Source organism: Rhinatrema bivittatum, chromosome 13 (assembly GCF_901001135.1).
Source record: "Rhinatrema bivittatum chromosome 13, aRhiBiv1.1, whole genome shotgun sequence".
NCBI classification, from domain to species: domain Eukaryota; kingdom Metazoa; phylum Chordata; class Amphibia; order Gymnophiona; family Rhinatrematidae; genus Rhinatrema; species Rhinatrema bivittatum.
Genome location: NC_042627.1, coordinates 18,512,352 through 18,535,827, shown reverse-complemented (window position 1 = coordinate 18,535,827; position 23,476 = coordinate 18,512,352). Strand labels below are relative to the sequence as shown.

The 23,476-nt window shown below is 44.2% G+C and overlaps 1 protein-coding gene across 1 annotated transcript in view; it reads right to left on the bottom strand.

Moving 5' to 3' along the window:
• LOC115075401 (SH2 domain-containing adapter protein B-like) overlaps window positions 1–23,476 on the bottom strand; it is a 328,971-nt gene that overhangs the window by 253,553 nt on the left and 51,942 nt on the right. Inside the window, 1 exon segment of the mRNA XM_029575746.1 lies at window positions 12,247–12,376. Coding sequence (XP_029431606.1) covers window positions 12,247–12,376 — 130 coding nt within the window.

The following is a 23,476-nucleotide window of genomic DNA, read 5'->3' as shown; positions in this document are numbered from 1 at the left end:
TAAAGGACTGTGACTCCTATTAAATCAAGATGGCGGGGCAGACTTGATGGGTCATATGGTCTTTTTCTATGAAGGGCCTCAGGTAGACAGCATTTATAAGTACAAGACTTGCATATTTAAAAGATATTCAAAAAAATATGCTAGCAAAAAACATTTAAAACCTTTTTACCCTGCAAAGGGGAAAGATCATAGTAGTTGGAAAACCCAAGGAATCCACTATGGGGTCACACAGAATATCCCAATGCCTTAAGAGTTTTATGACCAGCATTGCACCTTTAGATACAACAGCTGGCAAGATACTATTCAGATTATGGAATGAAAGATCATGCACAACTGTATTCACCAAAATAGATCTGAAACCCCAGGCGGACCTTCCCAGAGCAACCGGAAACAGGCTAGCTAACCTGGCAATGCCCGAACTGCGCATGCACGCAAGCTGGCAGATCAAAGATTGCTGAATGAGCTCACCGTGATGACACCAACGCACGAGTGTGCACCAAAGTGAACGCTATGGGAGCTCCCGCCCGTTTTGCTGACTCCTTGGGGGGAGCCTGTACAAAGGAGAAACTCCCTGCAGCAATGCAGAGAGTCCCAACTTGTGCCCAATCCTGAAAAAAAACACGCATCTAGTTTGTAACAAGGAACAAGAAGCTGTCTGCAGGTTTCCCAGGACAGCCAAATCTTTCTAGGGGATGGTGCTGTATGTACACAGCTGGCAATGTTTTAACTGTAACCCATGCTGAATATATTTTATGGAATTGCAGAATATAAGAGTGAATTAATTGTCAGAGTATTACATGGATCACAAATTAAAGACACCGTGTTTGTTTGGAGATTGCACAGCTACATCTTTCGATGCGTGTGTATGGTAAACTGAAATCCGCCGTACAAAAACAACTTCCACGCGGCGTAACAATTAGTTTTCCCACTTAAACGATAAAAAAGAAAAACGACTGCTCAAAAAAAAAATAAAAAAGAAGGAAAGCCATCTGTAGCAAAGACACTGCGAAGGAAAGCAAAGTACTTGTGATTTGGTTCCATCCATCAGTTTCCCAGGGAAGCCCTTCTGGAATGGAAAACCCAGTAATCGGTAAAGCAAGAGACAAACATTGATTTTATGATCCCTTGCAGGGTCATTCAGCGCTAAATCAAGTGCCTGAAGCTAACCCCGGCAGAGCGGACCAAGCTCTTTATACATTTGGTCTATTAGGCACAGCTGTAGAGAGTGCTGCTGGCTGGGTATTCAGAAACAGACTATAATGGCAGAGAAGGACCTTCGGACCCATGCAGTCTGTCCAGCTGCTCACTGGCTTCCCCCCTTCTTCACTTCTTTCCTACTAGGGATCCACCAGGCCCCTCTGCCCTCTTTACTTCAATTCTATTGCTGTATTTGTCTGCACCACCTCCCTCCTCCATTGTCCTGTTCCTGCTCATTGAGTACTTGGAAACCAGAACAGAAACAGGTTTTTGCCTCAGCCAGACAAAAAGTGTTTTTATATTGCTTGCCAAACTCTTGTTTATAAACCTGAGGACCTTGGGATCCACAGGTCTGCCTGCTCCATGGTATTAAGGCTGAATATTTATTTGTATGTAGAGTTTACATTTCTTTATTGCTGCTACATCCAATTAAGCTCACAGCAATTCACGTATATCGCAAATACATCCACACAGGTATCAAACGTGTTGTAGAAAGTTTTCATTTGAAGTACAACTAAATTATAGCATTCATGAATTTTATAGAAGACACCACCTTTTTTTCAGGTTTTTTTTTTTCATTTTGTAGATACCTTAATCCCTCTACAAATTTGCAATACTTTTTTTTTTTTAAACTATTACATCAAGAAGCTCTTGATATCTTTCTAAAGTATTCCTCTGTCAGTTACAGAGCATATTACCATCATGAGTAAGCCAGATTGCAATTTCTAGTGCATGAACTTGTGCAAACTCACTGCCTTTCTTTGTATGTCTGTTCCACGTGGCCAATATGTATTTTTCAAGTGCACTACTCCAAACTCCCATTTCTAATATTCTTGGTCTCAGGTTAGTGAAGGTGGATTTGTGGCACTCAGACTGCCTGGCTCTTGTCCCCGTCCCTGTTTTATTGTTCACCGTCTGCTGACAGCTGCAACATTCCTTGGCGCTACAGTGGAAAGGTGTGTGCGCACCATTAAACAAACAGGTGCTGAATAGTTTCCTAGCAGAATAATTAAAAAGTTAAGCCATTGGTAAACATCAATAATAACTTGAATGTATGCTGCGCTTTTCCTCCAGACAGGATCCCAAAGAACTGTACAGTGTCATACAGCAGGATAAAACAAAAAAAACCACACACATGCAGTCTGTGGTGGGTGGCTTGACCGAATTATTTCTTCCATCTAAAGAGATGAGCAGGGGTGGAGGGAAGCAATTGTGAGGACCCCCCCTGGTCTCCCACTACATGGTCCTAGATACCTGCCATAGGAATTAGACAGCAAAACGGGAGATACCACCCCATCAGCACCTCCCCCAGAGGATGGCCGAGATGAGATGGTTGGATCTCTGCCTAGAAGTGGGGGCTAGGAGTGGGCGAGGTGTGGTCCTTTGGTTTGGAGTTTGCACAGAATGAAGAGTTGGCTTTTTTTTTTTTTTTAATTGTTCTGTCTTCATGAGGCCTATTCTCCTCCCTTGGCCCTTTTGGTTAGAGGACATTCCTCACAGGGCACTGCTCCTGCCTGCGAGTATCTGCCTCCCGTTTTAGAAAGGAGAGACTTTGCTAATATTTGTGTTGCTTTGAGGATTTTAGGACCGGCAGTGAAACCTGGGCCCTTCTCCTGGTGATGGCCATTCCCCGGATCTGGAGGCCAGAGATCCGAAGACCTGCTAGCCCCTTTCCACGTAAAAGAAAGAGCTGTGTTGCAGTCTCACTCCAGAGAAAGCTTTTGGACTGTTTTGGTTTGTGAGGAGGTTTTTTCTTTAGATCCAGCCCTCCTCGTAGCTCACATCAGACTTTTCCTTCCAAGAAGTCACATCCATCTGGAGTTCAGGAAGAAGGAGCAAGATCCGGGGACCCACCACTTGGATCTCCATCCTAAGGGACACAAGATTGGGGAAAAGACCCAGGCAGGATTTTCCTGGGATTAAGGGAACCGCCTCACAAATGGGTGTTTTTCCCTGGCTCACAGCACTTGGATCTCCATCCTAAGGGACACAAGATTGGGGAAAAGCCCCAGGCAGGATTTTCCTGGGATTAAGGGAACCGCCTCACAAATGGGTGTTTTTCCCTGGCTCACAGCGCAGGCCTGGTGAATTCCACCCCAGGGAACCTGACGGTAAGAACGCATACACAGAAGGCAGGGAACGGTGCGAGCCCCCAGCTGTAACCTCACACGGTTACATTCTGAGCGGACAATTAGTTTTACTCCTGAATAAATCACTAAGTTTTATTTGAACATCCAAACTGTCTCTAGCCTGAGAGAGGGGAGGGGGGGGGGGGGCCGCGAGATCTACACACTGAAGGGAAAGTCACACCCGCTGCTTGGGCCAAGGTGGTCAGCCTGCACCCCCGCAGAAAAGGCCCACACCTCGGGGGGACAAGCAAGAGGAGTAAGAGCACTAGGGAAGACAGCCCCGGCAATCAATTCTTTTGTCTGCCCTTTGGAAATAGTCAAAATCCGGGGGAAAAGGCTTACACAATGTTACTGCTGCTCGGGTTGGGCCCACAGTCTCAAGCTGGATTCTTTGCGAGCTGTGATGGGTTTTTTTTTAATGAAACCAGCCTATCTAGAGAGATGATGCTGTGCATGAACCATCAGGGCCACACAAGCCCCTCCTTCAAACCTCAACTATTTCGCACAAAGCAACAAAGGCAAAATACTTTTATAAATTTCACAAACCGTTTCCATTTTGCAGCGTAAGGTGCGGATGAAAAAGTGATTAAGTTGGAAAAAATGAACAGAAATGACTCGGCACTAGTACTGACCTCATCCCCCACCAATGACTCCTTCTTCCAAAAAAAAAGCCCAGCGATATTAACAACATCTCGATCGCGCCGCCGCAGGATGTTTGCGTTCACAGACTGGAGGCAGGCTTTTCCCCAGGACTGCCTGGAAATGAAAAGTGACAAACCTGGCTCCAGTGTTTGGTTTCTGAAAGTTGAGCTTGAGACGTCTTTGCTCATAAAATAGGCAGAAGGGAGTTTGCCATGGTCTGCAGTAGCAGCATCTATGGCGCTGGATCACGGTGGCTCTGCGAGGAGGGACAGTCCTTCACCTTTGGAACTTCCTTCATGGCAAGATCAGATCAACCAATGAAAAAAAACTGTCACGTTAAAATCTGCCCAATATATGAATTAGTGCTCCTACGCAAAACCAAGAAAAAAGGATCACAACACCACAAAACAGTTGTAGTTAATTGCTGGCGAATTCCAATGTTATATTTTGAATAACAGGACATTTCGGAACACCCCATGGCAACTCAGATGTTTAATCATTGGTCCAAAGGTATGTTATGCACTTTTAGAAAATAATTTTTTATACTCATGAAAATAGAATATAACTTCCCTTGAAAATAGTCCTTTGCAGAGGTCTTCAGCCCCGACATATCACATTTTATTTACCACTGCTTCAGGGGCATTTCATTCATGCCACGCCAGCATTTGATTTTGCAAAAAGGTTCCTTCTGCGTTTGGCATTTTCATTGATCGGCCACATTGAAATTTTGCAACGGTTAAACAGGGAAATTATGGGCATGCAAATTTAAAAAGGGCATTAGATAGCACTGACAGACACCAGGGGCACTGAAAAGGGCAATTTTCAAAGCCGTTTAGGCCGGTAAATAGCGATTTACCTGGGGTAGACTGGCTGTCTGAACACTGGCGTCCCTCAGTCCTGCCGGAAGGACACACAAGGCTCCGCAACACTCCTCTTTTTAACTGCATTTGGCACGGAGGGGGAGGGGGCGTTCCCAGGACTGTGTTTAGGGAAGGATTAGAAAACACTGCACACAGACTGTATTTTCAAACCATTATTTTCCATCAAAATTTTACCCTCATAAAAAGAGCAGATGCAAAAGTTACCAGGCACAAAATATTTTCAAAGGAAAAGAACGCACTTCATGTCCCTTGACATCTGGTGCCCAGATCCGAGGGTACAAAGTACTGCAGACTGAACCATTGCGAGCTGCTCAGATAAGAGAATATATTTATTTTATTTATATTCTGGGGGGGGGGGGGGGTTTTCAGGCACTTCAAAGCGGATTACACTCACTGTAGGTATTTTCTTATCCCCAGAGGTTTCTCAACCTAACAGGCCGATGCAGAAAGCTGTGCATTAAAACTGCACTTGAAATTCAGTTCATAGTTTTCTAACAAGCTATTTTATATTTTTTTTAAATTCCCAATGCAGTAAGCTAATGTTATGCTAATGTATCGGAATTAAAATGTGCTCATACCAAGTTTAAATGTGCATTCAAGCACAGGCTGAATGCACATTCTGACTCAGGGGGGTAGCATCGGACTAGAAGGGAATGTGGAGGCAAGGAGGAAAGAGTCGAGGCTCACTGTTGCGGCTCATCTTCGCTAAAAGCACAGTGAAAACCTTGCTGCAAAAAATAAAAAACACCTATTCTAAAAGCATCACTGAAGGGAATGGGAACAGAAGAAAGGGAGGGACACCAAAGGAGACAGGCTGAGATCCCCAAGAGAGGGAGGTAGACAGGAACAGAAGTGACGGACGGACCACTAATACCATCTCTTTGTTAAATTTTGATTTCCACTTCTTTCGTATAATGTATTAAGCAGACGGGATCAGCGCCGGAAACTCTCTCTCTGACCAGTGCTAAGAAAACCTGGGTTAGGCCAGTGCAAAGTTCTGCACTGGGGGCGGGGCAGTGGGCTGGGATGCTTAATGCCCTCATTTGCATGGGATTTCCATGCGAGAGCAGTAAATAGGATGTCGTGTTTCGCGCGCATATTTTGTGCGCATATGACTCCTTGCTCTGTTAGGTAAAACTGAGTTCTGCTGAATGTACATTGCGTAGGCCTGAAAGTTTGTACCTGAGGCAACGGAAGGCAAAGTGACTTGCCCAAGGTCACAAGGAATGACAAAGATAATGCATGAAGTGCAGGACGCGCCATACAGCTTGAACAAAATAAAATCCAATTTTTTTGAAGAGTGTTTTGAATGAATGACCACATAAAATACTTTGGATCTGCCAACATCTACAAAACTACTATAAAAAGATAATTAATTGAGGAGGGCAAGATGGATGCCAATGGGTCACACTAGTTAAGACTGCGCTGAGGACTGAGTACTACCTGCCTTTGTTTTCTTATTGATATTCCTAAATGGAAGGCGAAGGTACACTTAAAGGCCCGCTGAATAGTTTTGTGTGGTCAGCTAGTCAGCGGTGTCTTCTTCAACGCTGATAGAGTTGGTAAATCCCGCTGTCGGCACGTCTTCTTCTCCAGTGTCATCCAGCTCTTTCATATTTCCTTTGAAGGCTTCTACACTACAGACACAAATATTTCCAAAAGGTTTGTGAACCATCGGAATGGCCCATTAAGGCTGCCAGCTGGGGGGGAGGAGAGGGATGGACCAATGGAGCAGAGGTTTGGCATCTCCTGGAGCTGTTGAAGGCTCGGGCAAACAGTGCTTTGTTTGGGCCTCAAGATGCTGAAGATGGTGAACAGCAGGCTGGTACCTTTTTTTTTATTATTATTATTATTATTTATTTAAAACATTGGAAGAGAGTGGAATAGCTGCAGTTGTCACAGTAGAGATCCTCTGGACTGAATTGATGGATATTAAAAAAAAAAAAATGGCTTTAATCCCGGTGCTTCAGCACCAGCAGTCCACAGAAATTATTTCTGATATAGTAACTGTGTCTAGAGATAAGAATTACTATAAGATATGGCAGCCATTAGATTGGTCACAAAGGCACAATGTATGAGATAAACTGAAAGGCATGTCAGATGCTTGTGTAAAATTAAGATAAGATAACCTTTATCTTACTATTGAATGGTTAGAATGACAAATGAAAAAGTCTCATAACCAGCCAACAAATAAATAAATAAATAAAATGTACTTTATTAGACCAAGATGAGGAGAACAGCTGCACTAATTACTTAAAAGGAAAGTGGAGGCTTCTGATGAAATGTAAAGAGGGCTGGACAATGCTTCTGATGGATATCAATGTACATTTTACCAAACAACATATGCTTTTTCCAAACAGAATTAGGATTAAAGCAGGCCTAGTCTAAGTTAGAAGCAAATTGTCAACGTTGTCACTGAAAAGCTGAGATTTCTTAATTGTTCAATGCCCACATGATAAATCCGGGACGGGAGAGAAGAGGACACCAAATAATGTGGAAGCATACAGGCTTTTGGATGTCAGCTCCCGTGTCACACAGACCTCTAGTGTGGGCCGACAGGAAAAGGCCCAGTAAGGAATTTTACAGCGCTCTCTGGTGTCAGTGATGAATCTGCAGGGTTCCCTTCGGTAAGGACACAATCTGCCAGGCTACACAGAAAGCTACATTTCTATCCCACGTCTTTTTCCCCCACTTCTTTGAATCAAACAAACCTAAAGGCATTTTTTTTTCCTATTCAGTGTGCACGGGATAAAAGCTTATTCAATCCAGCCCAGAATGTCAATAAACTGGGTGGACAGGATTTTGTGTTCTTCCAGGGGGGGCAACTGGAATTTGACAAGCAGCCTTTTGAAGTATACAAGGGTCTCCAGTTTGAGCTCCACCTTGTTAAACTGCCACTCAACAGGCTCATTCTTTGCTTTGCCTCTTTCCAGTAACAGAAAGCGGTCTTGCCTGCACACTCTCCTTTGAAAGGCCTTTGCTTAGAACTAGCTGCAAAGCCCTGGGCAGCTGCTGTGTTTACAACTAGACGTAGCAGGGTAACTGCACTTAAAGGTGATCTGCAGAGTCTAATCATTTTTTTTTTTTTAAGTAAAACAGGGAAGGTAGATAAAGCACTTGCCAGACTGAACAGCTGGCTACCACGCTCAATGCAACGAGGCTTTCAAATCAAGATTCTCCGGCCCCTTTATAGAGAATGCAGAAAAAGGAAGCGTAGCCAATGTGCATCGAAGATTTTTTTTTTTTTAACAAACACACAAATCTCGCGGCAACCTTTGCAAATTCTAAAAATACTGAAAATAATGAGTTGCTCCTTCCGTGCAATTACTGTATAAAATAAACAAAAAAAAGAAATGGAATAAAATCATCAACATGTATGTTTTAAGTACAAGTTACTGGGTTTCTGTCAGAGGGTGTGAGGAAGACTGACTTCATTATATGGCGGCAGAGTCCACAATTACGCACAGAGACTGCTATTCAAAAGCCTGGGAAGTGGCAATGTTACCCGGATAACTTTGCTGAATACGCTCTGATAAACTTACTCAGATACAGTTATTCAGGGAACCTCGCCATTCATGGGGCTTTTGAATATCAACCTAGGGACACAGGTGGCACCAGATCCCCCCCCCCCCCCCCCAAGATTTTTTTAAGATTTGTTACAGGCTGGGCAGCGACTGATGATCACCACCACCACCACCACCTCCCACCCCCAAAATAAAATCAAAACAAAACAATAGTAGGGCCGAGCATTGCTGATCCTCTCCTATCCCCTATCTTAAAATTAAAAAGTTCTGACCAGGGACTGGATTCTTCCTGTGAGTTCTGAATGGGGCTTGGTCTGTTCATCCTGGAAGGCGGTGAATAAATGAATATTACGGGCCGGGAGTGGTCACAGCTCACTCAACATTCAGCCTAGTGGGAAGGGGTACGAGCCTCTCTTCCATCCGCTGAGCCTCCTGGACACTTTTGGGAGTCTGAGGGTGGGCACTTGTCACGTCACTTGGATGGGGGGGTGGGAGATTGGCGCTGCTTGGCCAGTTATATTCTTTTTTTCATCTTGGAGGGGGTGCATTACCACTTGGGCCCTTTATAGTTTTATTACCTTGTGAAGTGGGTGGAAATGTGCTGCCACTTGCCTGCTCTTTTTTGCCTCTATTTATTCCGGTAAAGTTCAGGACAGCTATGCATTTGGCCGGGCAGAGTTATCTGCATAAATTTTGTCCAGGCAGTGCCGAATATCCATGTTGCCTGGACAAAGTGAAACTCCACCACCCGAGGATACCCCCAGCTCCGCCACGTTGCCCCTGGATACTTTTCGCATGGGCAACAAGTTGTCCAGACAAAATTTAGCCGGGGAGCAGGGTGAAATATCCCCATCTCAGGTTTTATTCTGACAGCTCCATAAATGACCGGGACAAACCCTTTAAATATTGACGTCTTAGAGCCTCTTTGTCAGACTAAAGGCACAAAACCTGAAGCCTTGCCAGGTAAGATGTGGCAATCGCTGGAGTCCACCAGTGCCTGAAGCGGGTGTCTCTGTTTCTCACGCTCACTCTTACACACAAAAGAGGCAAATGGCCTTTGCCAGGCAACCATACTGGCACCTGAGTGCACGAAGCCTCCAGAAACCGAAATGTTACTGTAACTTGCTATTCCACCTTACGAACCGGTCATTCTTTTGTATAAACTGTGCTGTTTAAATGCCGAATCTTGGAAAAGGGGGAGATGGTCAACTGCTTGCTCCCAGATAGACATGTAAGAGGGAACAAGCCAAAAAAAAAAACAAACCCCAGTAGACCCTGCAAATAAAATTGCTCTCTCTTCTGCACTTATCCTAAAAGACAACTGTTTTGGACAGTGCTAAGAGAGGGAATCTAGAAGCAGCTTTTTGCAGTGTCACACAGAATCTAAAAGTCCAAATAAGACCCTGTATCATCAAAGAAAAATGGCTTCGGGCAAGGAAACCCAACCGTCCCCTTACCACATCATGAAGGAGTTGCGATTCTAGCTGCACTAACAACCAAGAATCATGGTGCAACTAAAATTAAATGGAGCAGCTACCCTTACGGCGCAATTCTCTGTTTTAACGGAGAGCGAACGAATTAGAGCAGAGCTTCCCGTACCAGATTCCCCAAGTAAAAAAAAGATTCACTGATCCGAAGAGATTTAGAATAAATGCCTGGCTCTCTGATAGACAAAGATACAGGGCAAAATCAGAAATTGTGACACAAAAAACTTGCATGTGAAATCAGGCCATAGCTCACAATCAAACAGCAAGTGGACCCAGCAAAATTCCTTAGCACTAGAAACCACCCGGGCTGGACTGGAAGTTTGGCTGGCTGCTTTTGTCCTTCTAGCCCATTCACGGATCCTTCCATCCAAACTGCTCAGAATGGTAATTAGCCATCCAGTCTGCTGCATTTATTCAAGGCCTTCCATAAACAGCCAAGAAATCAATGATGTATCTTTACTGCAGCTCTCCCCCAGTGTTAACATCCCAATGCCAAACCATTCTGACACCAGAAAGCAGGTGCTCAGTTCTGTCCCTACCTTTCATTTTAAAACGTCAGATCATGACAATATATTTTGAAAGGGTAAATCCTTTTTTTCACCCTGCCAGTTTATCAACAAAATCCTAATTGATAAAAGACTGCATTTGCTGAGTGACAGAGTGAACAACTCAATGAAAAAGCAATAAAGAAAAAGTACATTATAAGTATAGCAATGATTTTAAAATGTATTAAAAGGATGAATACGAAGGCTTCCAATGTGATACTATAATTATAAATGCTACTAAGCTGACCCTTATCAGGAACCTCATTGCAAGCCTCACACGACTTATAGGCAAGATGAACAAACTGAGAGCAGAGACAGGGAAAGATGTGGTTAAAAATGGGGGAACGGGCCTTTACAAAACCCCACCAAAACAAGGAACGATAAGGAGGTCCAATGGGAAGATAAAAAAAAAAAGCAATGAGACCAACCAATAGGCAGGCTGGTATTTTGAGGGCCCTGCTTTGTTACAGTAAGTGGCAGGCAGCGCCCGGGGACTGGTTAAACAATCCGAGCTGGAATGTGGCTCATATCCCACATCCCACAGTCCTGCGGAATGCACTAATCCGGTGTGACCCAATGCCATAGGAGCAGTGTATAGCACTAGAATTATTTGGAACCTGGATTCTTTCTCCCCTGAAGCAGCTTTTTTCCTGGGCTTAAATACTTTTTTCCTCTATCTTGAACCTTTTTTTTTGAAAGAATTGCTAGTTATGAAGTTCAAGTCAAGGGTGGATTTTTTTTTCTTCATCAGTCAAAGGAGCAAGGTGAAAAATATTCTTTATAGCTTTTATTTATTTATTTTTTTTTTATTCTTGATTTTTCTCACTTTTTTCTTCTTTCTTCATTGCTCCCTCCCAAATTTTTTCCCTCCCCTTCAATCTTCTTCTGCAGACCCCAGCCCATCACTGGCCCTGGGTCACCAATGTTTCCTCTTGATCCTGGTCCTGGCAGCAGGCACTGAATTTTAAGAACCTGGTGCCCGGGTTTGGTTTGGTTTTCTTTTCCCAGCCCTGGTTAAAGTGTTTACACAGAGATATTCTCCTCCTCTCATTCATCTAGCACTCCTCCTGCTCATAGATACTAATTAAGAGCTGTGGATAACATTCCAGACACCCAAGGCACACACTATGACGTCACAATCAGGTCATTGTGTCTTCCCATCCAACAGGTGGGAAAGTCACCATAAAAAAAATGTTTCCGTATGCCAGAAATTAACTAACTCACACCCAGAAGTGCAACCCTAGTGAGGCTACACTGGAAGCAAGAACTTGTCATCTGGGTTCATCGATATCCATTTATAAACCAATTATTTTGTCTAGATTAATAACTAGCCCACAAAGGCAATGCGACATACCGTACATAATGCATTAGTAGTAAAGCACCAGCCATGTATACGGCACTTTCCACATGTTAGCAGAAAAAAAGAATAAACCACATTTTACAAGAAACTCGTCATCACAGCTTTCATTGCCTTCAAGCACACTGATGAGAAATAAAATGCTTTTTGATCTTTCCAGATCTCAGCGACCCTTGCTTATGATATGGACATGAACCATGGTGATACACTGCGTTAAAAACCTGTAAGAGGCTGCTATTTATAAAACATCCTCAACATTTGATAACCAAGATTATACCACATGTTCCTACTGCAAATGAAAAATTATTTCAAATGTTAAGGGCAGCATCCAAGCTGTAAAACACAATGCAAGTATTAACGAGGGCATTAAGCAGCGAGTTTGGAGAGTCGGAAATCAGGCTCAACGTGCCCTAGCGTATAAATGAGGTTCATTCGTGTCAAGGTATACACAAAATTCTCCCAGAAAGTACACATCTTTTCTTACCTGCCATCATCTTCTGGGCTTCGTATGGTTCCATATAGCCGTCATTTTCTGTCACTTTCTCCTGAGTCATCTGACTGCCTGTTGCTGTTTTTGCATCAAAAGGATCTGCATAATCTTCTAGGATAATAACCTGTTTAAAGGAGGAGATGAAATTCATGAGCTTCTTAAAAGACCATCAGAAGCCTATTAAGCAGGTCATATGTCAGAATGGAAGGCCTATGTCCAATGTCATTGGATTATTAAGGACATAGAAATACTTGCATAGGTAATCAACTTGGCCACTTGTTTTGTTAATAGGGTTCAGAATAATGGGGGTAGGGGAAACCTTTTCATTTAAATGACACATGGTAGCAGTAATTCACTTCCGAGTAGAAGATTCTTGTATAATAATCTCCCTGTGTTTAAAGGCCAATGCCAAAGGCTGTGACACAGCAGGAAATACATTCTTTAGGTGGCTGTTTCCTTTGATGTCAGCACATTCATTTCAACCTTAAGAGGATTAATAGCTACTCTACCTCAACCGGTTTTCTGCTTCATTATATGCCAAGACGGTTGTTTGTACCATGTAGCACAAGACTCACAACGATCACATTGTCTAGATTTATTGCCCACCAAAAACACTGACAACTTGTAGGTAGACCTGGATAAAACTTCTTCAAAATAGGCCCCTTAAACAATTCAACAAATCAGGAAAACGTAAAAAAGATTTGTCAAACCCTTTTTGAAGGAAAACACATATAATCCAAAGGAGATCCAAAAATCCAGAGAGACGTTTTTGGATTTAATTTGAATATTGCCCAGATCCGCCACAGTAAATCAGGAGAAGTCTGTGTGCAAGCCGAAATGTACATCTCACCTGAAATCAGACTGAATTTGAATTTGACTGTGAATTGTTCGTACCCACAGAGCGACACTGAAGGCAGAGCGTGCAGGAGGCTAAGATGGCATTATTAAAATTAAGGGACATCATCAGTATTTATTTATACTGAATTGTTTTTATCCAACCTTTTAATCTTTATTTCAAAATTTGATAATACGTGGGGAGGGCAATTTTCAAAAGCCATTTCCCTGGCTAAGAACAGGGCTGTCTTAAAATTGCCCACCCTTAATATGGCTGAAAGTACACAGAAGACGTTCCTTGGACCCGGAGAGGAAAATAATGCACACAGACTGCAGTTTCAAATCCACACACAACATACTCCGTGGATAAAGTACCCCCCAGGAAAAAACGGGTGCAAAAGTCTAAGTAGTTTAGCCCATGAATTTCTGAAGCAAAAGTCCCCACATGCTTTCACTTTGAAAATTGGTGCAAAGCCTACAGGGAGAAATACGCTCACGGACCCTGCAGCAATGCAGTTTGCAAATTGCTCCCTAAAAGCCTAAACACAGACAGGCCGATGTAATATCGGCGCGCGTTAAACGGGCGCTCATGATCGAACGTTCGCTTCCTTAACATACGCCGGATCCACCTCTCCCGGGCGCCCGATTTATTATTTAGATCGGGTGCCGTGGTAAAAGGAGGCACTACGGGGCATTGCGCTCCCTTAGCGCCTCCTCCGCAGCGGGAGCCCAGGAGAGGTGGCGGTCAGCCGGTTAGGGAAATGGATGCTCGTTAATTGCGCGCCCCTTTTCCTAACCTGACCACAACACCCTTTTTTTTTTTTTTAATTCTCCTATTTTGGTTCCTCCGACTTAATACCGCAACGATATTAAGTCTGAGGAACCGCAAAAAAGAAAAGAAAAGCAGTACCGTATTTTCCGGCGTATAAGACGACTGGGCGTATAAGACGACCCCCAACTTTTCCAGTTAAAATATAGAGTTTGGGATATACTCGCCGTATAAGGCTACCCTTCAGTGTCACTACATAACCATACTGTATGTGGTACCCAGTATGCAACAACCAGCCAATCACGGCAAGCGATGTACCTTACCGACGATTGGCTGGTTGTTGTATACAAATCCTGCTTGGATTGGTCAGCTCTCCCTGCCTGCCCAGCCCTCCCTGTCTCCAAGACTATCAGAGCGGTAACGCATCCCTCTGGCCCACCCTTGTATCCTACTACCGGTACCTCCTTCTCTGCCTCTCGGATCTCGCTCCTGAGGACTGCAGTGAAGCGGCGCAGACGTGCATGTGCGAGATCTGAGAGGCAGAGAAGGAGGTACCGGGTAATAGAGATGTGAATCGGAACCGGAATCGGTTCTGATTCCGGTTCACATCGTGTTTTTTTTTTCGTCCAGGCCGATCGGGTTTTTTGTTTTTTTTTTAATCGGCTGCGCCCAAGCTGATAAACAAAAAACCCACCCTGACCCTTTAAAACTAATCCCTCAGCTTCCCCCACCCTCCTGACCCCCCCACCAAGACCTGCCAAATTAATTAAATACAACCCCCCACCCTCCTGACCCCTCCAAAACCTGCCAATTAAATACAACCCACCACCCTCCTGACCCCTCCAAGACCTGCCAAATTAATTAAATACAACCCCCCACCCTCCTGACCCCTCCAAGACCTGCCAAATTAATTAAATACAACCCCCCACCCTCCTGACCCCTCCACAAGATATGCCAAATTAGTTTTCTACAATCCCCACCCTCCTGACCCCTCCAAGACCTGCCAAATTAATTAAATACAACCCCCACCCTCCTGACCCCTCCAAAACCTGCCAAATTAATTAAATACAACCCCCACCCTCCTGACCCCTCCAAAACCTGCCAAATTAATTAAATACAACCCCCCACCCTCCTGACCCCTCCACAAGATATGCCAAATTAGTTTTCTACAATCCCCCACCCTCCTGACCCCTCCAAGACCTGCCAAAAGTCCCTGGTGGTCCAGCAGCGGTCCGGGAGCGATCTCCTGGACTTGGGCTGTCGGCTGCCAGCAATCAAAATGGCGCCGACGGCCCTTTGCCCTTACTATGTCACTGGGGTCGACCAATGGCAGCGGTAGCTCCTGTGACATAGTAAGGGCAAAGGGCCGTCGGCTGCCAGTAATCAAAATGGCACCGACGGCCCTTTGCCCTTACTATGTCACAGGGGCTACCGCTACCATTGGTCGACCCCAGTGACATAGTAAGGGCAAAGGGTCGTCGGCGCCATTTTGATTGCTGGCAGCCAACAGCCCAAGTCTTCTGCCGTCATTTCTATGTTTCTTTCTATTTGCCAGTTGCCATACAGTAAGCAAGTCGAAGGTGCTACTGTATCTGCAGATAATCTGGATTTTTTTCTCCTTTTGGAACAATCTACTGAAGGACTGACCCAACAAGCTACGTTACTGATTTCTTTGGTATTTGAGGACGATGAAGATTATATATTGAAACTTTTCTTTAGACTAGGCTTAGTCTTTTCAAGGGTCACAAGGTCTGATTGCTTCCAGATGCATGCAAACAAACTCAGGCTAAAAGGATTATTTCTCCAGACATGTGGCAGTGTGAAAGACTTGGGTCTGGAATTCTGTTTAAAATACCCTGCAAAATGTCGAATTAAGATCTCCAGTGTTTAATATATTTTCCTTAGATCTTTTTTAGATAACAGAAGAGTTGTGATTTTAGTGGCAATTTTAGAGAATATACATTTATCTGTTTGATTCAGTGGCTCTGGCACAGGGGCAATAGGATTTTTATTTTTTTGTAATTAATTTTTAAAAAATTTTTTCATATGATACATATATAATACCCTTATTTCTTGTACAGGCAATGTTTGCTTGATGTTTGTTGTTAACATGATAAAGATTTTAGAAAAAACCATGGATGGCATCATTTTGAAAGCGGACTTAAATGCATAAGTCCGCTTTGAAAACTGCTATAACTTATGCAGTTTTTGCTGCCTAATTTAGGCAGGCTGTTCTAAAAATCACCCCCCAGTGAATAATTTTCAAAGCCATTTCCATGGGTAAAGCAGGGCATGATCTACAGAAATGGGCTTTTAGAAAAATTACCCACTTTGGGCCAGATTTTCAAAGGGATACGCGCGTACCCCCCCGAAAACCTGGCCCAAACACCCCCTGTGCGCGCCGAGCCTATGTTGCATAGGCTTCCGGCGCGAGCAAAGCACCGGGACGCGCGTAAGTCCCGGGGCTTTCCTGGGGGGGGGGGGCGTGTCAGCCCACACGCGAGAGGAGGGGCAGTGCGTCTGGAGCCAGTAACAGGAGCCCACCCTCGTCGGCGGCGCATCAGAAGGGGGGGGCTGGCACCAGCAGCTGCAATGCAGTCTCATCAGCGGGAGGAAGAGTCCGTCTCGGCGGCGGGGGAACAAAAGCGGCAGGAGGAGGGACGGGGTCATTGGCCAAAAAGGTGCAGGAATCAGTCCTTCAGCTGAGGAGTCACAGGCAAAGAGGAGCCTTGGAATTGGAGAGCGGGCTGTCCGCTGTCATTTACTGAGGGTGGAAAGTGCTCACTGGGATCTTTGATGGGGTAATAATGGCTGAGGTCTGCAAGGAGAGGGGTGGAGGAGTACTGGCTGGTGCCTTTGAGGGGGACAGAGTGTATGCTGGCTGGGGTCTTGGGCGGGGGAGGGGGGGAGTAGTGGGCCCCCTCAGGCAGGGCTGCGTCATGTTTTGGAGCATAAGGTGGCGAGAACAGCAGGATTTCAATGTAAAATAATCCATACCAAAACATCTTTCAATCTGAGGGGGGACCCCATACTTCCCTAGTCAGACCTCCTAAATTTAACAAAAACCCACACACCTTCAGACCTAGGAAAGCACAGTACTGCTAGCCACAGCACAACAAAAAACAGCAAAGCTAAGGCATAGCAGCAAGGTAAAGCTACTTTCAGCCTGGATCATGGGAGACTTTTTTTTTGCACCGTCGGGTAACTGGCTCTAAGGACATGGAGCATTATTTGTGGTTATGAGCCCAGACTGAAGCTGAGGAGGAGGGACCTGGTGGGAGAGACTAGTCTGTGGACCACTGCCCAAAAATGGCACACAGTCTCCTGCTCGGTGGAATCAAACGAGAAATCAGAAGCCCGTTAAAATCTATCCACATCCTTGGCTGTAACCCAGACAGATCCGAATACCTGGCAAATCAGAAATTCGATTCAACCAACTCCCAATATCTGGCATTTTGCAAAGCAAACCACCAAGTGTAGTCACACTGGCAGCCGTTGATCAGTGTCAGAGACTGTGAGCTAGAGGTTCACTGAATCCAGGTAACCCTTCAACCATCACAACTTCCCACAAACCTGCGGGGTCACATCTAGCCTGGCAAAGCGGACCGTGATTTCAGGGCAGCAAGCCAGGCCTTAACCCAGCTAAAAGTCATTGGATCAGTGGCAAAGTGACAGAAAAACTTCTTGCAGCTCCATGCAAAGCCTTCTGCTCAGACATGCAGTAAAAAAACCAAACAAAAAACAACCCTGAATGAAAGGAAAAAGTAATGATTTTGCTTTAACTGCCATTTGAATTAGTCAACAAATTGTTGCTGCTTTCAAGTACAGTATGGAAGAACAAATTATATTATTCAACTAGTAAAAGAATAACGTGAAAATATCTTCAAGGCGCTACCCAAAGTCATCAGTGCAGCACAGCGCTGCGGCTTACTCCCCTATGACAAACTTTCAATGCAGCTGCCCAAAGGTCATTAGCTGTGTGCAAAGAGGATTTGCCCAAGTTTATAATGCCATTTGCCCTTCAGAAAACACAATAACGTTTGAAAAGCATAAACCAGTTCTGTACCCTAAAATCCGCTGGATTCTCATGGAGGCCACGATCTTTCTATTGGGCCTTTTAAGGCACCCAATGTCTCTTGTAAGGGCTAAAAGAATCACGGAGAACAAACCAGGCTAAGATTATACTACTACTATCACTATCACTACTACTACTATCACTACTACTACTACTACTATCACTACTACTACTACTACTATCACTACTACTACTACTGCCCATTTCTCTCCTGCCACAGGATGCATCTTTTAATTTGTCCTCTGGCCACCCATCAACAACACATGAGAATATCAGTGGCCAATTAATGGATTAACTACATGCAAATAAAGCTTTGAACATTCAAGTCCACAAGCACAGTAAAGACAAGACCACAGCGTAGGCATAATATCCTCGGTGGGCTCTGCATGCAGACATCATGCAACTGGGCAGTGGGGGGCGGAGAAGAGAAGAGCGCACGAGAGAGACAAAGAAGAAAAAGTGTGTGAAGTGAAAAGCACTGGCTGTGTTATCTGTTACACAATGGAACTTGTATAAGAAAGGCATAAGCCTTCCAGGGATGACACTGTGGGCGTGCTGAATCCAAAGCAAAGAAGGACCAGTCCATCTCGGCCAAGAGGGGCTTATAATGAAGTGAGCAGCATTCTCCACCCTAGTCCTCCTCCCGCAACGTGCAGGGAATTTTTTAATTGTTTTCAAAATAGTTTCTAATGGCGTTTAAGAATTTGCCTATGTTTCCTCTGTAGCTTTTAGCAGTTAAAAGGATGCGAGCGATACAGTTGTAGGTTTATGCCCAACAGCAAAGCTTCTCTCCTTGCTTCCCCTCTCATCAGGAATTATCAGAGAAGGCCTTCTCCTCCCTCACCAGCGCCACCCCCCCCCCCCCCCCCCCCCCATTTCCTGCTGCAGCTGGAAGGTAGATCCCAAAACCAGAGACAATTCTGTGATTAAGGTTCTATAAAAATTCTGAAATGCAAAATTATATTTTACTTTAGAACAGTCATTTCTGGCATTTCTTGTGTGTCCAGATATTTTTTCGGCATAAAGGGATCATCTTGGTGATCAGTGCTGGGGAGGGAATAAAGGAATGGATCTAGGAGAGGAAATCTCTGAGAAGGAAGATGAAGATGAGGAGGGGCAGAAGGATAAGAGATGGGAGTGCAGACAGAAGAGGACAGGGAAGCAGGGACAGCTTTAGCTGGAACAGGGGAAGCAGTTAAATGAATTAAAAAATAATAAAGGGGAGAATCCACTTTCATACCCTTCTGCCTAATGCCAATTCTTTCCCTCACACACACACACATGAATGCACCCATCCCGATCCCCTCACACATAAATGTATGTGCACCCTCCCTGATCCCCTCATACACACATAACCTGATCATGCACCCACCCCGATCCCTTCACACATACATCCAACCCCGATCCCTTCACACATACGCGCACACCCACACTGATCCTCTCACACATTCACGTGCACGCGCCCTGATCCCTTCATGCATGTCTTCAAGGCAATCCACGAGGACTCAAGCCCACCTCTCCTATTAATAAGGTCACCGAGTATTAAACACTAGACCATCAAGTTAGGCGTCTAATATAAAAACTACAGGGCCCACCACAGCAGGGGATTATGGGAACTGGTGGGAGTTAAAAGAAAATTTCTGCTAATCTCAGACCCTGACAAGTCAAGCTGCTGTAGCTGCCCTCTCCCCTTTGTACTTCCTGAAAACAATTCAGTAAAAGGCGAATTTAAGAGCCTGGCGCACGCCAGAGCTGGGAGATATGCGCAAACGTTGGGCCAGCGCACGCCGAGTGGATTTTATAAGCCGCCCACGTACGTGTGTATCTCCCGCTACGCGCACAAGTCAAAAGTTCCTTAAAAAGGGGCAGGACATAGGCACAGCTGTGGCCTGGGTGCGGGCGTGTCAGGGGAAGGCCGAGAGATGTGCACGCCGGAGTCCCCTGCTGCTTATGGACTTGGCCGTAAAGCAGTCCTGTGCTTTTTCCCCTTATGTCTGCGAATCAGTATCCCAGACCATAGAAGTCGGGGCCCTCAGTTGTTGTTGTTCTGAATCCAATTCCTCTTTTCACCCCTGCCGTCTGAACGGGGAGCATCTGCTAAGGGTAGTAACCTCCGCACCAGCAAGTTACCCCCCTGCACGCTCTTCCCATTTCCATCCTCTAGCCTTTAGAGATCCACGGCGTTTATCCCGTGCTCCTTTGACTGTATTCCTCTTCACCACCACCTCCTCCTCCTCCGGAAGGGCATTTCCTCCTTCACCCCACCAGATAGTTTTACTTTCCGAGTCCCTGGATCCCAACGTGGGGATGGAACAATCGTTCTTATATCCTGCTCACGTTTGCAATAAGCCCTTTTCATGCCTTGTACACGGTACTGAAAGCTGTCACAGTGTCTGCATCCAAACAACACACACGAGAAGAACGGTAGTTTCCTGCTTCTTGACTGATAGCTGATTAGATGACTGAATAATATTCACAGCTTCAATTCGTTTCTCAGCTCGTCAATAAATAATAAGAAAGCAGAAAGATTTAATAAACTTGTGACTCCACTTCTTTAGCAGTCTCTGCTTTTACTGCAAGCACTTTATTTACACTGAATTCCTTCTTCCTCACAAGTCCTCCAAATGCTTCAGATTTAGCAAATTGAAGTTAGTTCAATCCTTTAACTCCTGATTTATCTTCCCAGAATCTAGTTCAATGCTCTATCAGAACTTAGTCCCAGATTTCTTCTCTTGCTAAATCCTCTTGAATACTTTAACACCTTGTGCAGCCCCTGGTGGCTCCTTACTCTCCCGTTAATTTATTGCAGCAACAAAGTTCTTGTTACCTTTGCTTTGTATCCTTTAGTTTCCTTCCTTCAGTGTCCTTTGATGGGATCCCCCTCCTCCAGATGAATTCTTCCACACCTCTGTTTCTTTCAGAATGAAAGACTCCACTCTCTGAATGGTTTGATTACTGATTCTCAGGTACCAAGGGCCATCAGCTCCCAGATGAACAAAAATAGTCTTTAAACCCAAAAAGGGGAAAATCAAGCAAGAATTGAGAGGGGTGGAATAAAACGGCCTTGCCTCCAAATAGTGCAAAAAGACAGTTATTTCAAAATAAGCTTCCTCTATATCAGGTCACTGCCATGCCTATCCTCTGAAGGAGAGATAACACTGCAGGTCTTCCTTACCCCAAATCCAGCCTCGAATACAGCAACGCCCCAATCCACTGTGACAGGGGGACCGGCTCTCACAGGGAAACCTCAAAAAATTGGCTTAAAAGAGTCAAAAGCAAGCTTAAAGGCTACATAGACAAGTCAACAAGAGGCTGACCCCTAAATGGGAAGATCTTCTTACTCTTTTCCCATAACTTAGGAGAAAAATAGCAAGCAGTATACAGAAGGGCCCCTGTCAACTTGCAACTGTAACTAAAAATCAACGAGGATAGATGGTGCTCTGGGATGATAAACAGCTAGAACGCACCATCTACTGTTCCCACATGGGGTAGCAAAGCCCAAACCTCTCACTAAGTTCTACACAGAACCACCTTTTAGTTTGGGAAACCAAAGGTTCCCTACAGACAAAATAGCTGAAGCAGTTTCAAATAGCCACTAGCAGAATATCCTTTAAGACGGCTTTTTATGAATTAACCAAAAGATGGGACATTTCCTTCCAGTATCTCCCAAGAATAAGCAATTTTAATTTTTGTTATTATAAAGTTTACTTTTGTATAGATTGTTAGACTGTAAACTGCCCAGCAAGTATTAGATTTTGGAAAATGCAGCCCAATGAAGCATGCGGCTCCATAACACCAGAACGTTTTAAGCCACGTCCTTTTTTTGTGACTTAAGAGTATCCCAATCCCTCACTCCAGAATGCCCAGGAGCGAGAATTGGAGAAGTGGTGACGTGCCTGGCGCCATTTATTTATTTATTTAAATTATTTTCTATACCATCGCTAAGTTATATACCATCGCAACGGTTTACATGTAGGCACATAAATTAATGTAGGTGGATGTCTACTATAGTACATTCTAAACAGGTGCCACAAAAGGTTCAGTTACAATAAATCGTTAAAGACAATCAATTGTTTAGTGAAGTAAGTCATGACCACATGTACCTATAAGGTACTGTTCCCCGGGTAAAAATCATATTTATAGTGTTTACAATTATGTTTATTGTGAGGTAGAGTTCATAGATTATTAAAATGCACATTCTTAGAATAGTGCTGTGTGCTGGTGTTCTTCTGCCTATTCCTGTATATTTTCATTCTCCAGTCTCTTTATAAAATGCTTGTTTAAAAAGCCATGTTTTTAAACTTTTCTTAAAGGTTTTGAAACCTCTTTGCAACCTGATCTCTAGGGGCATTGTGTTCCAGAGGGTGGGGCCTGCTAAAGATAAGACCCTTTCTCTCACTTGAGTTAGGCTCGCTGTTTTTACTGAGGGAATGGGTAAGAGAGCTTTATTTGCCGATCGAAGGTTTCTGTGTGGACCGTGCACTCGCAATGCCTGTGTTTAGCCAGGCCGATTTTTCATCATTTATTAGTTTATGTATGGGACCATAGGGCTTTGTATTTAATTCTGTGTTCAATAGGTAGCCAATGTAGTTCCGCCAGGGTTTCAGTTATATGGTCCCTCCTCCTTTTTCCGGTTAGTATTCTAGCTACTGTGTTTTGAAGTATTTGAAGTGGCCTTAGTGTTGTATTCGGGAGTCGTGGTAAAAGGGCATTACAGTAGTCCGTGCTGGAGAAAACTAGTGCCTGAAGTACTGTTCTGAAATCAGCTAGTGTTAGTAGTGGTTTTACTTTTCTGAGTACCATGAGTTTTGCATAGCCTTCTTTTACTTTTAGCGATATGTGCTGTTTTAATCACAATAATCTTTTTTTTTTTTTTGGATTGATAGTGCTCCGGGGCACCCTATGCTGGTTCAGGGACGTGCAGAGGGCAACAAGGCACCTCGACAACATCTGCACGCCGTACCATCAACCTTCAGCGTCACCGAGTCAATAAAACAGAGCAAGGAGCGAGGCATAAAACATCAAAAGCTAACAAAGCAAATACAAATCCCACTTCCTCCTCCTCCCTCCCTCCCCTGGTTTTTGTTTTTCTTTTTAAGTTCCATAATTTAAAGAAGCCCAAAATGTTCTAGACTTCTAACCAATCGTTATATATGCAGATTGCATCAAACTGTCTGCACGACTCACTGCTTGTATTTTTGTCAATACAGTTCTCTCCTTTTATTGATGACCTGTTCAAACGTTGAAAAAAATGTGCAGAATTAGCAGAGCTCAACAAAGGAAAGCTGCTAAAAGCGAAGACCGCCAACGCTTTTAAAAGAACTTAATACTATTAATGTAAAGCTGCAACAAAGATAAGATACCTTATGTATTTCTATTTATATGCCGCTAACACCAAGGCCCAAAGCAACTTATAAAATATATATCGGGGTGGTGCTATTAGCAGAACAGAACGACTGCGCCTTTAACATTCATGATTGATACTAGTACGATGGGCTTGAGGCCAGAACACTGGAGTTAAGGGTTGCCATTTAAGAGAGACTGCT